Below are 13,869 nucleotides of genomic sequence, written 5' to 3' on the forward strand. Positions count from 1 at the left end.
AGCCAGATGTGGTGGTACACTCGGGAGGCTGAGTCCGAAAGGTCACCTTGAGTTGGAGGCCAGCCTAAGGTACATAGTAAGACCCTGTCCTCAAAACCAAAAATACAATAACAACAACAATAAAAAGGGTGAGAATATCAAACAGATGACAGAATGAATGAGTGAATAAATAAATAAATAGGCCCAGTGGAGCTCAGTGCGAAGGCCACGGGTTCAATCCCCAGCCACCCTACACACCCACAGAAAACAGAAGTGGGGCAGGTGATTCAGTCAACCTCTGGAGCTGGGACTCAGTCTGGGCCAAGGGGTTCTCCAGACCTCACCTGCAAAATGGGCAGAAGTGGACCTGCCTGAGGTCGTTAGCCTGAGCTGCACAGGTAGTCCCATCTGACCAGCATTGGGTCTGCACGTCTTTTTTTTTTTTTTTTTTTTTTTTTTGGTTTTGTAAGTCAGTATCTGGCTATGCAGCATAGGCTGGCTTTGAACTCACAGCGACCCTCCCCTCCCACCTCAGCCTCCTGAGTTCTGGGATCCCCCATGAGACCCTGCGCCTGCGGGGTTAGAAAGGTCCCGCGGGAACACACACACGCATTTTAGGAGGAACAGGAGCAGGGGCTGCCCCGCGCTGTCCTGCAGCCCCATCTGGCCTCGGGGATCGGGGACCCGGCACTGGTGGAGCTCAGCTCCCTGAGAGTGCCCAGCCCCTCCCCCGAAGGGAAGGGCAGAGCGTGAGGACAGGATCCCTCCTTCTTGGGTTCTTCTTCGACCTTCGGCCACCCCACCCTCATCACTGCCTCCTGGACCAGCAGGTGTTAGCCCCGAGGGCGCTCTGGACGCCGGCACAGTTCCTCCAAGGCTGTAAAAGTCCAGAACCCCCTGCTCGGAGGAGGGGCCGGCCAGAGTGAACCCCAGAGCGCACCTCAACTCCAGACCCTGGCCCTGGGAGCCTCAGCTGCGCCCCTCTCTGGCTGTGCCCTCCTCAGGCCGTCACTGGCCCTTCGCCTCCCCAGGGCAGGACCTGCATGTCCCACTTGGGAAGCTTTCGAACCTGAGCTCCCAGCTGTCTGGCGGAGGCCGCGGGGTCCCAGAGCGCAGGGCTCAGCTCTGCAAGGCCCTGGCTTCATCTGCAGCCATTCGGTGTCACACAACCACTCCGGGGTAACGTGGCTGGCGACCTCATCAGGGAGGGTATTTATTTTGGTAAAAAGAAAAGAGGGTTCCTCGTGCGCTGGCTCAGCGGTGTCCGAGGGTCCTGGGGGGACACAGATACCCGCTCCATCACTGCCCCTTTCTGCAAACGCTTTATCTTTCCGTCCAGGTCTCTCTCTGTGGTCCAGGCTGGCCTTGAACTCCCGGGCTGCTGTGGTTTCTGAGCAGACCACGGTGTGGCTGTGTCCTCAGCAGAAAGTTTGGAGACGCTGCTTATTTTCCTATGAAAACTTCTAATTTAAGGTTCGGTTTCCACCAGACAGGCTGTGCCTGCAGAGGCTCAGTGATGTCCCTGCATGTTCACAGCACATGGGCTACAGGCCAAGCACTGAGTTTTTCAGGTACGCGTTAGCTGACACCGAGCATGTCTGTAATTCTTACATTTGGGGAGACTGAGGCCGGAGTGCAAGTTTGAGGCCAGCCTGGGTCACTTGGTGAGACCTTGTCTCCAAGTAAAAACAAGGAAGTGCTGGGGATGTGGATCTGTGCCAAGGTCCAGGTTCCATCTATGGCACAGAAAAGAAGGGCGGGGATCTGCTCTGCAGGGATCCCATGAAGCTGGAGATTGACCACTCAAGAATAAAGGCCACCTCAAGCAAGCCACCAAAACAAGTGACTCGGGACCCCAAAATCAGGCCCTTAGGTTGCCATACAGGCTAATTACTAGGCAACGGGTGTCATGTGATATTAAGATGCTAAATGTACAAATAAACGCTCCTACAGTGAGGGGGTAGTTCCTTTCCTCCCATCAGGAGCCAGGGGTCCCTACTTGAGCCCAGCTTTTGTCTCTTCTTGATTTTTCTCATCTTCTTGTGGTAGTCTTTCTCCCCAGAAACCCCATAAGCCATTCAAGTCATGGCAGTCGTCCTGCCTCAGCCTCCCAGAGTGCTGGGGTTAAAGTGAGCACCACTGCGCCTGGATGGAAGGCCCATCCCTGGCTTTGGCTCTCACTTTCTCTCTGCTTCCTGGTGCCTGGGGTTGGACACCTTTGGTCCACCACTTTCCCCGCCATGTTGTTTCTACTTGGTGCAGTCTCCCATGCACTGAACCTGCTGAAACCGTGAGCCAAAACAACCCCCTTCTTAAACTGCAGGCTTTTGTCCCAGCAAAGGGCAGGTGACCAATACACACTCTGTGAGTCAACTTTTTAAGAATTTTTTTTGTCTTTTTCCTTTTTATCGGTACCGGGGATTGAACTCACGACTGCCTGCTTTACGAGGCAGGTGCTTATGCCACTGAGCTAAATCCCCAGCCCTGTGGTTCAACTTTTAAAAATCAGTAAAGCAGGAAAACCAAACCTACTGCAGAAAGAACTTGAGGAAATTCAGTTGCGGTGCCTGAGACTTGGTAACAGCTGCCACTGCAGGTTGGTTTCCCAGAGTAGCGGAACGGGAGCACGCACACCTTCCAGTTTCCATTCTGTGTCCTGAGACACTGACACGTGAAGCTGGAACTCAGGTCACATCGTGAGCTTCATTGCTCTGGGGATTTTGACCAGTGCGAATTACATCCAGGTGATAATTGAGGAAGATGTATTCTTATGCTATGATACACTTTGCTTTCCTTTATCTTTTGGTGTAGAGTGGGGGACAATGCCACCTGCCCTCCAGCATTGTGGGTCTGGGACGTGGGGGTTGAACCTGGGGCTGCTGTGCCAGGCTCCTGCAGCCCTGCAGTGCTGGTTCAGTGTTGCAAACCCTGACGGCCGGCTGTGGCAGTGGTGTCTGGTACAGTGCCTGGCACAGAGTGCGTCTTCTTAGCTGCGGCTGGGGAATGGGTGTGGGGCTTTGGGCTTTGTCTGCAGTTCTGGGGACCTGGCCTTACAGCTGAGTGGTGCCCGCCCACACTCTGAAGTCTGCCAGTTCCCACTCTGTGGGGCTCTTGTTCCTCAAGTGGACCCTGCACATTTGGGGGAGTGCTGTGGTTGAGCCCCTCACTGTGGTGGACGTGCACCAGGGCGCAGGTGATAGTGGGCATCAGTGTCCCAGGAAGGCCCTGTGGTAGTGGTGGTTTCCAGCCTTCAGGACAGAGACAGCTGGCCTGGCTGTCACCAGGAGCAGTGCTGGGGTGGGGCACAGGCTCAGGGCAAATCTCAGTCTCCTGCAGGGGGGCCCATCAGGCGACAAGCTGTGACACCCACACACACATCACAGGGCACAGGCCCTGGGGCCCCACCATCCCAGAGGAGGAGGTGCTACAGGTACCCCAGTCTCCCATCATCCTTGGGCCTGGCCTGGGCAGTGTCATGCTGGTGATGGAGGCGGACAGAGCTTCTTGGTCACTATTGGTAGCCCGTGTACCCCTGGCCAGCCGGGTCCCTCTTTAGTGGGAAAGGATGGGCAGTGTGGGTGTACAGAGCGATAGGTGGCCCTCTAAGCACCCCTGGGGGGTGGTTTTGTTAGTTTTTTGAGACAAGATCATTGTCCGGGCCAGGGTTGAACTCATCATCCTCCTGCCTCAGCCTCCCCAAGGGGTCCCAGTGCTGTGTGCTTTTGCCCGCTGAGCAAATTCCCCAGGGCACCTTGGCCCTGATGCAGGGACCCAGCCAGGGGAGCCCTGCGGTGCTGTACCTGCCCAAGGTGGAACCAGGGTCCCTCCCCCAGGCCCCTGACAAGGCCGGAGCTGCCCCGGTGCGCGGCATATCGTGGTGCTGGAGGTCAGTGGCTCCTGCGGACACAGGAGGAGAGCTCCCACCTGGTTTCTGCTGTTTCTTGTTTTTTGAGGCAGGGTCTCACTCTGGCCCAGGCTGGTCTCCTGCAGCGATCTTTCTGCCTCAGTCTCCCGAACGGCGGGATCACAGGCGTGCACACCGTGCCTGGCACATAAGCCCCGTTTAGGGTCTCGTTCTGGACCTGGGCAGCGACCCCACAGTCTCTAGAACCGGTCGGCTCGAGCCCTGGAGGACGCGCGCCCCCTGCTGGCAGCAGAGGAGACGCGCGCGGGCTCCGGGGCCCTGGCTCCCACTCTACGCATGCGCTGCCTGGGTCAGGCTCCCCGGGCGGCGTTGCAGCGGGAGGAGGCCAGCGGAGTTGAGTGGGACCCCAGGAAGAGGGGTGCAGGTGCCGGGTGCTGGGGTTACAGCCGTCCGCCTGGTGTTTCACTACTTAAAAAAATAAAAACCTGATCACAAAACTTTAAAATACCGGTGTTCCAGATTGGATTCTGTGCTCACCTTAAGGAAGCTAGAGGCGGAGGCAGGAGGAGCACAATTTGAGCACAGCCGGGCAGCCTGGTGACTTTACAAAACTCGTTCCCAAAATGATAAAGCCAGGCGTGGTGGTGCACCCCCATAATCATACACCCGTAGGCTGAGGCAGGAGGATCACTGCAAATATCAGGCCAGCCTGTCTGCTTGGTGAGACTCTGTCTCAAAACAAAAACAAAGCCGGGCGTGGTGGCTCAAACCTGTAATCCCAGCACTCGGGAGGCTGAGGCAGGAGGATCGTTGAGAGTTCGAGACCAGCCTTGGCTATAAAGTGAGTTCAAGGCCAGCCTGAACTGCATAGAGACCTTGTCTCAAAAAGACAAAAATAACACCAAAATCCCCCAAAAGGGTGTGGTAGTACATGCCTTTAACCTCGAAGCTCGGGAGGCTGAGGCTGGAGGAGTGCCCCAGATTTGAGGGCAGTTTGGGCTTCATAGTGAGTTCAAGGTAAACCTGAATTACACAGCAAAACACTGGCATGGAAAAAAAACACCCCTGAAAAATTTTTTAAATCACCATAACACGTTTTTAAAAAAAGGTTTGGGGATGTAGCTAAGTGTAAGGGTTCGATCCCCAGGACCGCAAATAAGATAAACATTAAATAAATTCCCTGCACCGAGCAGACAGAGAGCTATAAGCGCCGCACAAAGATACCCGTTAGCAGGTCCCAGGGCTGGAGGGCGGGCGGTCCCGACCCGCAGTGACCCCCGTCCCATATCCCACCAGGTTCTAGGCCGTGTGGCCGCGATGTCACCCCTGCAGCGGGGGCTCCTGCCCTTCCTCCCCGAGCCCACCCCGGTTTCCTTGCTTTTCCTCAGCGATGCTGTTTTCTTGTTTTTTCAGACGGGCTCTTGTTACGTGGCCCAGACTGGGTTGAGCTGGGTCCCCAGCGACTCTCCGGCCTCAGCCTCTGCAGCCCCGGATGGCAGCGCGTGCGCTCCTGCCCGGCCAGGTTTCCAGCGCGGCTCCTTCACAGCGCAGCCCGAGGTCCCGGGGGTCCAGTCCCGCCCCGCGGTTGTGCCCCACTCCGCCAGCCCCGGGTCTCCCCCCGCCCCGCCCCCCCGCCCGCCAGTCCCTGAGAGGCGCCGCGCGGGTGGGGACCCCGGGGGCGTGGTCGCCTTCCCAGGCTCCTTGCATGGAGGGACAGGGCCCTGCCCTGCCGCGTCCTCCTCTCTGGGCTCCGCCCACTGGCCTCCTGTGTCCCTGGATATGACCTGACCACCCCTCCGCCCCTTCCATCCCATGGAGGACTCTGCTTCCAGGGTCCATGGGTTGGAAACCGCCCACCACCAGCCTGGGTAGCCTGCTGGTGGAAGGGGACTGTGACCCCGGACTCCCAGGGGAGTAGGGCAGAACCAGAGTGGGCCCTGTGGCCACCCCTCAGTGATGGCAGGAAAGAAGGCTGCAGGGGTCACATATCAGGGACAGTTTGTGAGGTCAAAATGAAACGTCCTCTCAACGCTGTGTGTGACATCCCAGGGACAGGACCCAGGCTTCTCAGAGCCACTGCCCAGCCTTGGCTTGATCTTTTTATTTTGAGACTGAGTCTAAGTCGTGAACTTGCCCCGTGGGGCTCAAATTTGACATCCTCCTGCCTCAGCCTTTCTCCATGCTGGGGTCATAAGCTGCTCTCTTAGAGAGGGAGCTCCTGAAGGTCCACCTGAAATCCCTCTGGTTCTACGCATGCATGCATGCCTCACGCCTGGTGGGCTGTAGGGTATGCACTGGTGCCTGCAGCCAATTTCTCTTTAGCATTTGGCTGTGAACATACAGCTGTGACAGACACCTGCCCACATCCTCACTGTGAGCATAGTCCAGACCACTCCCCGCCAGCCCATGTCCTGCCCTGGGCCTTTACAAAGGCCCCCTCTGGAGTGCGCCTGCAGCTTGCCCTGGTCTCTGTGTCCCAGCACAGTGACCTTCTGTCCCTGCATAAATGTTTTGGGGGCATCCTGACAGTGGTTAGGTTTATTTATTTATTTTGGTCTTTTTGAGACAGGACCTCACTGTGCAGTTCAGGCTGGTCTTCAACTTACTTTGCAGCCCTGGCTGGCCTCGAACTTACAGCGATCCTCCTGTCTTACCCTCCATAGGCGTGTGTCACCATGCCCAGCTGTTCATTTATTTTTTGAGACAGGGTCTATGTAGTTCAGAGCTACGCACCCTAGGCTGGCCTCCAACTTGCAGTGATCTTTTGGCCTCAGCCCCCCAGGTTCTGGAATTATAGGCCTGGCTTATTTTTGTTATTTTGAGACAGGGTCTCCCTATGTAGTTCAGGCTGATCTTAAACTTCACTCTGCAGCTCAGGCTGGCCTCGAGCTGAAGCGATCCTCCTGCCTTAGCCTCCCAGGTACTGGAACTATAGGCTTAAGAGGTAATTCCTGATTATTAAATTAAGTAATTATTAATCACAAGTCTAAGACGTAGCTGCTGATTGCCAGCACTAGTGGCTGGTCTGTGGTCCCTTTCACAAACGATATCAGGTAGCTCAGGGAGAGGAAGCCCAAGGTGGCTGAGGGCTTCCCAAAGGCCCAGCCCCAGGGGACAGGCTCAGCCTCAGCAGGGCGATGCTGACCCCGGCCTTGGCCTCGGCCTCCGAGCTGCCACTGGACTCCTGGCTGAGGTATCTCCTCTCTCACTTGAGACACTGGAGAGGGGACGGTGTGTGGGTGTGGGTGAGGGAACGGTGTGACAGGCTAAGCAGGTCCTGGAGCCCTGCAAGGCTGGACTCCTCGCTCTTTGGCGCAAACCCCGGAGGCAGCCCAGCTGGGCACAGGGCACAGCACCCCTGGGGAGACCAGAGCCCCGGACTGAGTGCGGCCCACCCTCTGCTGCCCCAGCTACAGCTGCTCCACCGAGGGGTCCCTGTCCTCTGCCCCTGCTGGGGGGTGAACTGCTTGGCAGGGCTCTGATCTGCAGCCGGAGGTGGGGGTGGCCATGTGTTGGTGCTGCCCTCTCCACTTAGGGCCAGAAGGCACCGGTCCCTGGTTCTCTCACCCACGGCTCAGCCAGGGGGGATATTCGAGGACCAGGCAATGATGCATTCTTGCAAATGGGTATTTAATGGCCATGCATCCAAGTGAAGCGGAGTCACACTGCAGGGTTCTGTGTGCATGTGCTGTGGACACCTTGAAGGTGCATCTGCAAGTGCCCCAGGTGACTGGGCTCCTACTGGGTCACTCCCGGCTCTCCATCCCAGCCATGCCCTGCCCTCAGCAGTGACACCAGAGCCCCCAGAGTGGTGGTGCGATGCATCTCCAGCCTCACCTACAGCTGCTTGAGAACAGCCACAGGATACTCCGGTGACCTCAGCAGCTCAGGACAAGTCCTGGCTGACACCCAGAAACACCGGGCATTAGAGCCACTCAGGTTTGGGGGCACTGAGAGGGGCTTGTGGCTGGGACTGCCTCAGCCGTCCCGGTGCTGTTTAAATAGAGCCCAACAAGTGTCTCTTCCTGCTGGTCACCGGTCACTCTGGGACAGGGTGCCGAGGGCTACTGCTGTCGCTGTTTTCCTGGTGTGGGACCGTCCACCAGGGAAGCTTCTGGAGACAGGAGACACCGGCTCTCTCCGAGCTCCAAGCCGAGTTCATGGCTCCAGCCAGGTTCCTGCTGCTGGGTACCAGTTGTGGAGGTGCACAATCAAATTTGTCACTGGGCCACGTCTGACTGAGGCAGAGTAAGAGCAGCTCTGTGGACCCTGTGGCTTGGCCTCACCCTTCCTTGGGACCCAGGACCTCAGAACCCCAGATAGGAGTGCATGCTGGTGGCCAGCAGAGTGTCCTGTCCTGAGCAGGCTGGTCTCTCATTTATGGAGCTCAGAGAACAAAGGGAAAGCCTCTCTGGGCTGGCAGAATGCCAGGGTCACCAAGGACAAGCATGGTATGACCACCAGGAGGCGTGGGCCCGACCCTCATAAGACTCCCATTCTGCGGAGGAGAGGATACATGGCCAGCCCAGTCCACTGCGAGGGACATGGCCAGCACCCACCAGCTCCTCAGTAGGGCCCGAGGCTACGGCTGGCTCCCAATGCAGGGGCAGGGACAGATGCTCAGGCCCAGCAGCTGCCTGCTCGGCTCAGCAAACATCATTGGAAGCGAAAGCCCTGGATTGGCAGAGCCAACGTTCGATGCTGGTCCCAGGTTGGAAACCGGACCTGTCCCGGTCACCTCCAGCTCCAGGCAGTGGTTGGCTTGGGCGTCTCCTCCCCAGAGCCTCTCTGTCCGCTGGCCTAACAGCAGCTGGGGTCCCGAGGCAGCACAGCCAGGGTGATGGTGCCCCGCTGGTGCTGCAGGATGGCCACGGCCTGCTCGTGGGTGACGCCTTCCAGGCTCTCGCCGTTCACAGCCAGAATCTGGTCGCCACGCTTCAGGCGGCCATCGTGGGCTGCAGCGCCCTGCAAGCAGACGTTGGGCTGAGGCAGGTGGGGACACGGGACTGGCAGGGGAAGGTGCAACCATGGCTAACAGTGACCACTGGGCAGTGCTAAGGTGGGCTCGGTGCCATCCCAGAGCACGGAAACCGCCCTCAGGAGGCAGCCAGGCAGCCGTGGGATGTGTACCCCTGTCCTGTCTCAGCGCCCACTCATGAGCAGTGGCACCACCTGCCCCTTTGGGAGCTTGGTCAGGGAGGCAGAGGGAGTGGTGGGCGTGGAAAGGATCACAGGGACCCCACCTCAGAGTGCAAGGGGGCAGCTCACTGGGAAGCTCCAACTTCCCCGTGACTGGGCAGTGGCCCCAAAGGACTCTGTCCAGGGCCCAGGCAGAGTCTGCTCGGCCCAGGCAACTGCAAGGTTCCCTGCAGAGAGGGCAGGAATCTGGTAGGCGGGGTCCCTCCGGGCTGGGGACATTGTATGACCCCAGGTCAGACTCCTCTAGACAGGCAGCTGTGGGTTCCACAGGCCAGACTCCAGTCATCCTGGGGGCGGGGTGTGGGTGAAAGGGGCTCTGGGGTGGTAGAATGTAGGGAATGGGGTGCTGGGGAGTAGGATGCAGGGCTGCAGGGTGCAGGGGGATGGGATGCAGAGCTTGAGGTGCAGGGGTGGGCCTAGACAATCAGCTAGGTTCCCAGCCGTGGTGTGAATTATGTATTAAAGATACTTAAACCTGGCCAACACCACAGCTGAGCAGCCTGCAGGTAAACAGCTTCGCTCAAACCCTCTGAGGTAGTGGTGTCTCATAACTGAAAGAGGAACCAGGTCTCTCCAGGGGGTCAAACCAGGACTATTCGGCAAAGCTGTTTTAATGTTTTACATTTTTGCAGAACTGGGGATTAAATTTGGGGCCTTCACATTGACCTACATCCTTGATTCTTTTCAGTTTTTTTTTTTTTTTTTTTTAAAGACAAGCTCTTTTAAGTCAATAAATTGCCCAGGCTGGTCTAGATCCTGAGATCCTCCTGCCTCGGCCTCCTGAGGGCTGGGATGACAGGCCTGCACCCCCATCCCTTGTCTACTATTTTGAAGAACTCTTTCCACCAGTCAATGTGGGTCTCCTATGAGATTCAGAAGCAACATGCTCACATGCACGCGCGCGCGCACACACACACACACACACACACACACACACACACACACACACACATTTAACCCCTGGCCAAGCAGCAGAGGGCACGTAATACTCTCACCTGACTTTTTAGTGATACAAGGGCACAGTGGAGCGGTGAAATACCTTTGCAGACACGGTCTTGACGTAGACTGGCAGGTCTCCATGCGGACTTCCGTAGCCCCCCACAATACTGAATCCCAAGCCTTCTGAGCCTCTCTCCAAAGTAATCATCTTAGCTGGGGGTATCCTGAAAGCATAGTGCGTGGAGCTTAGTTTGGGAAATGGGAAAAGATGGCAGGGAGCAGGGGGGTGTTCATCTTTGGGAGAGCCGACCCGGAGACTCATCCTGCAAGGCCCAGAGGCTGCTACAGCCTGCCCTCGTGAGGCTGGGAACTCGATTCTAAATTCCTTGTCAGGTCACTGCCTGATGGCTGTCTAGGCTGCCCTTGAACTTGAGATCCTCCTGCCTCAGCCGCCTGAATGCTGGCATCACAGATATGGGCCACCATGTGTGACTTATGCTTAGTCCCCCACCCCAGGACGGGGGCTTGAATCCAAGGTCTCACACATGTTAGGCAGCTGCTCTACTCCTGAGCTTCACTCCCAGCTCTTATAAAGATTTCAGTTTGCGTTGAGGTCTCAGCAGTTTACCCCGGGTGGCCTCCTGCCTCTGCCTGCTGAGTAGCTGAGGTTACAGGTGTGCACCGCTACCCCGGCCCCCAAGCTGCACTCTTGTTAGTTTGTGTACTGGGGCTGAACAACCAAGCTGTACCCCTGCGTTTGTAGTTTTTATTTGACACAAGGTCCACTAAGTTGTTCCGTTGCCTGGGCTGGGCTTGACCTCAAAGTCTTCTTGCCTCAGCCTCCCAGAGTGCCAGGTGGTAGGTGCTCCTGGGAGCCAGGGCAAGTTGCAGTGCAGGCTTTTGGTGGCACTGGCCTTGGCAGCCAGGCAGCCCGAGGCCTCAGAGCAGCACTGCGGCTGCGCTCCTTCCTGGAGTGCCATGCTCATGTGCTCCCTGGTGCCTGGGACCCCAGCTGTCTGCTGCCTGACTTGGGACCCCAGCCCTGCAGGGCCCCCAGGAGTGCTCTGTGTAGAGCTGCGAGCTGCAGCCCCAGCTGGGAGTTTATATTCTGAGACAGGACCTTTCTGCTGCCCTGGCTGAGCCCAGATTTGCTGTCTTCCTGACTGGGCTTCCCAGTGTCTCTGTAACGTGCTGCGGCCCGTGGGGGCTTCTGTGCGCACCTGCCCCGAAGGAAAGAGGCACAGAGACAGCAGAGTGCGGGCTGCATGGGGGTCAGGCAGCCCCAGGGCACCTGGGAAGTACCTGTGCTGCCCCTCCTCCCCATGGCCAGCACCTCAACCTGGGAGGTGCTTGGGGCTTGGTACCCCAGAGGCTCGGTACCCCAAGAGGCTCAGGTACTCACTCGGCATCCTCTGAGGGGTGGTCAGTGCCGGGTGAGCTGGGGTGCTGGCCGGTGGACATGGTTTCCAGCTGGGTCGCAATGGCACCAATGTTGGTGTCGGCCACCACCTTGGGACAGAGGAGGGCGTCTCTGAGAGGAGCAGCGACACCAGGGCTTCGTTCTCCCCAGTTGCCCTTCCCTCCCTGTGGTTCCAGCGATGTGAGACTCACGTCCTCCCGCTGGCTGTGCTGTCTCCCAACCCCACCGCCCCGAGATTCTCAGCCCCACAGCGCCGGCCCTTTCAGCTGCACAGGCCCCTCGCTCACCTGTGGACGGTTCCGCTCCTGCATCTCTGCTCCCCCAGCTCTAGCTCACGTGCACCACCCAACCTGGCTCCTCTTGGGGCGCCTGTCAATACCCCAGCCGCATCTGGACTGCACACTCCTGGCTCCTTTGGCCCCTCCTCCCCATCTCAGGTTGCTATAGGTCCCCGCCCACACCCTGGGTGTCACTGTCCTCTGCTCCTCTCAGTGCCTCATCCTCCCTCACAGGGCGACACTGCCCCCCCCCCCCCGCATCTCTCTCCTATACTTGGGGACCCAGCTGTCCACAGAGGCATCACCAGATGTGGCACAGCTGCACAAGTGCTGGCTCTCAATGGCCCCTGGCAGCTGCTGCCATGTGCAGCCCAGAACTGCCTGGCCATGGTGACCTTTCCCGACACACAGGAAGGAGGGTGCTTTCCCTGTGAACCTGAAGCGTGGACCCCTCGGGTGCCCTGGGGTCGGTCAGTCCTTCCCTGCTCCTCTGTGGGCCTTGTGCTCTCTCCTGGGCACCCCCAAGACAACTGCCAAGCACAGCTCGCCACCCTCCTCCTACCACCTGAGACCGCCTGCTTTCCCTCAGCTCTCCTGCTTTTCTCTCTTTCACTCACCCTTTCTTCTTTTTTTCTCTCCTGTTTAATCTTTTTGAGACCAGGTCTGTCTGTGTAGTTCAGGCTGACCTTGACCTCCTGTCCCAGCCTCCTGAGTAGCAGGACGACCGCCATGCTCAGGCTCACAGCCCTGCACTGTACTTCCTGGAGTGCGGAGCCTCCTTGCTGGGGTCATTGTCTTCCCTGCAGTCCTCAGCCTCAGAGCTTCTGTGGTGGCCCAGGAAGGACTCACTGGGCCAAGCAGCCGGTGAAGCCATCTTGAGGAGCAGGGGCCACGGGACAGGGCTCCCAGAATGCCCTCAGCATAGTGAGGCTAAGGGGCATGGATGGGCTGAGGATCCCTGGGGTCCTCTAGGAGATACAGGGTCTGCTAGGGATGGGTTTTGGAAGGAGGTGATGCTGCTGGTTAGGACAGAAGGTGGGGCCAGCTTGGGATGCTTTGGATCCCTTGGAGGAGCTGCTGACCACAATGCCTAGCAGGCAAGGATGGGCAGCACCGGCTTTCTAAGGTTCCACCTGCCTTTTCTCTCCCCAGTAGGCTTGTGGGACACAGTGGTGTTACTCGCCCCTGAGGTCCCCAGAGGGGACAGGACGAGCCTGCAGCAGGGGCATGGGGAACCCAGGGGGGCACACAGAGAGAGGGGCCTGGCAGGCTCCTCTGGTTTCATTGTGGGGTTTTGTCCACTCTTTCTCCTGTCCCCCCCTCCCCTCCCCTCCTCCTCATCTCGGTTCTGAGGATGGAACCCTGGCACTGGCCCCAGTCCCTAACCCTAACCCTAACCCCCGAGTAGAAAAGCACTGCCTGTGTGGTGTGGAGTGGGGTCCACTCGCCCTGGAGAGGAGAGGTCAGTTTCTGGAGGACCATGGGGCTCAAATCCTCCAGGGTCTGCAGGCAGGGCCTGTCCATAGCCCCCATGGCTGGGCACCCACCCCCCACGGTGCTGGATCCTAGCAGACAGGGGCCCCAGGAGCACGGCACAACTAGCCTGGCCTCAGATTACAGGGACATGCTCCGGGCCCAAGGGTGCCACCGAGGACCGCCGGCCTCCTACACTAGGAGGCCAAGGCTCCCCAGAAAGGGACTCAGCAAAGCCAGGACACGGCGCCCTCTGGTGGAGCCGCTGCACAGGACCTCATCCCTAGGGCCCTGGTGTCCCCTTTGGGAAGGACAAGTGCGGCAGGCTGATGCTCCAGGAGGGAGCCGTTCCCCACCCTGCTCCAGCCCGGCGCCAGGCCCTTCCTTCAATCCTGGCTAGCCATTAGGCCTGGGACCTTCTGTGTCCCATGCCCCACTCCCACTGCACCAGAGCTGTACACTGTCCACCCTGCAGGCCGAGGCCAGGTCCTCTGCATCGTGGATCCCTGCAGGGTACATGGAGAACCAGGTGACACCTGAGCCCTGAGGGGGCACCCTGCCCATCACAACCTGCCCCATGTTGGCCACACGATGGATCGCCTGTGTCTCCCTCCCCAGCCCACGCCTCCTGCAGGGTCACAGCAGGGCGGGGACGGCCCACGCCCACTCGCCCCAGCAGAGATGGATGGGTCCCAGCAAGATGGGACACTGGGTGG

The 13,869-nt window shown here is 58.5% G+C and overlaps 1 protein-coding gene across 4 annotated transcripts in view; it reads right to left on the minus strand.

Annotated features, from left to right (window-relative positions):
• Window positions 1-7,453: 7,453 nt before the first annotated feature.
• Patj (PATJ crumbs cell polarity complex component) overlaps window positions 7,454-13,869 on the minus strand; it is a 198,154-nt gene continuing 191,738 nt past the window's right edge. For all 4 annotated transcript variants that reach the window (XM_063259666.1, XM_063259667.1, XM_063259664.1 and 1 more), the window contains 3 exons: window positions 11,385-11,491; window positions 10,083-10,206; window positions 7,454-8,809 (listed from right to left, as the gene is read on the minus strand). In XM_063259666.1, coding sequence (XP_063115736.1) covers window positions 8,645-8,809; window positions 10,083-10,206; window positions 11,385-11,491 — 396 coding nt within the window. In that variant the 3' untranslated portion in view covers window positions 7,454-8,644. The remainder of the gene's footprint in view (window positions 8,810-10,082; window positions 10,207-11,384; window positions 11,492-13,869) is intronic.

The sequence above is a fragment of the Cavia porcellus genome, unplaced genomic scaffold (genome assembly GCF_034190915.1).
Source record: "Cavia porcellus strain 051 isolate PalLab524CR breed Dunkin Hartley unplaced genomic scaffold, mCavPor4.1 scaffold_1, whole genome shotgun sequence".
In the NCBI taxonomy this organism is placed as follows: domain Eukaryota; kingdom Metazoa; phylum Chordata; class Mammalia; order Rodentia; family Caviidae; genus Cavia; species Cavia porcellus.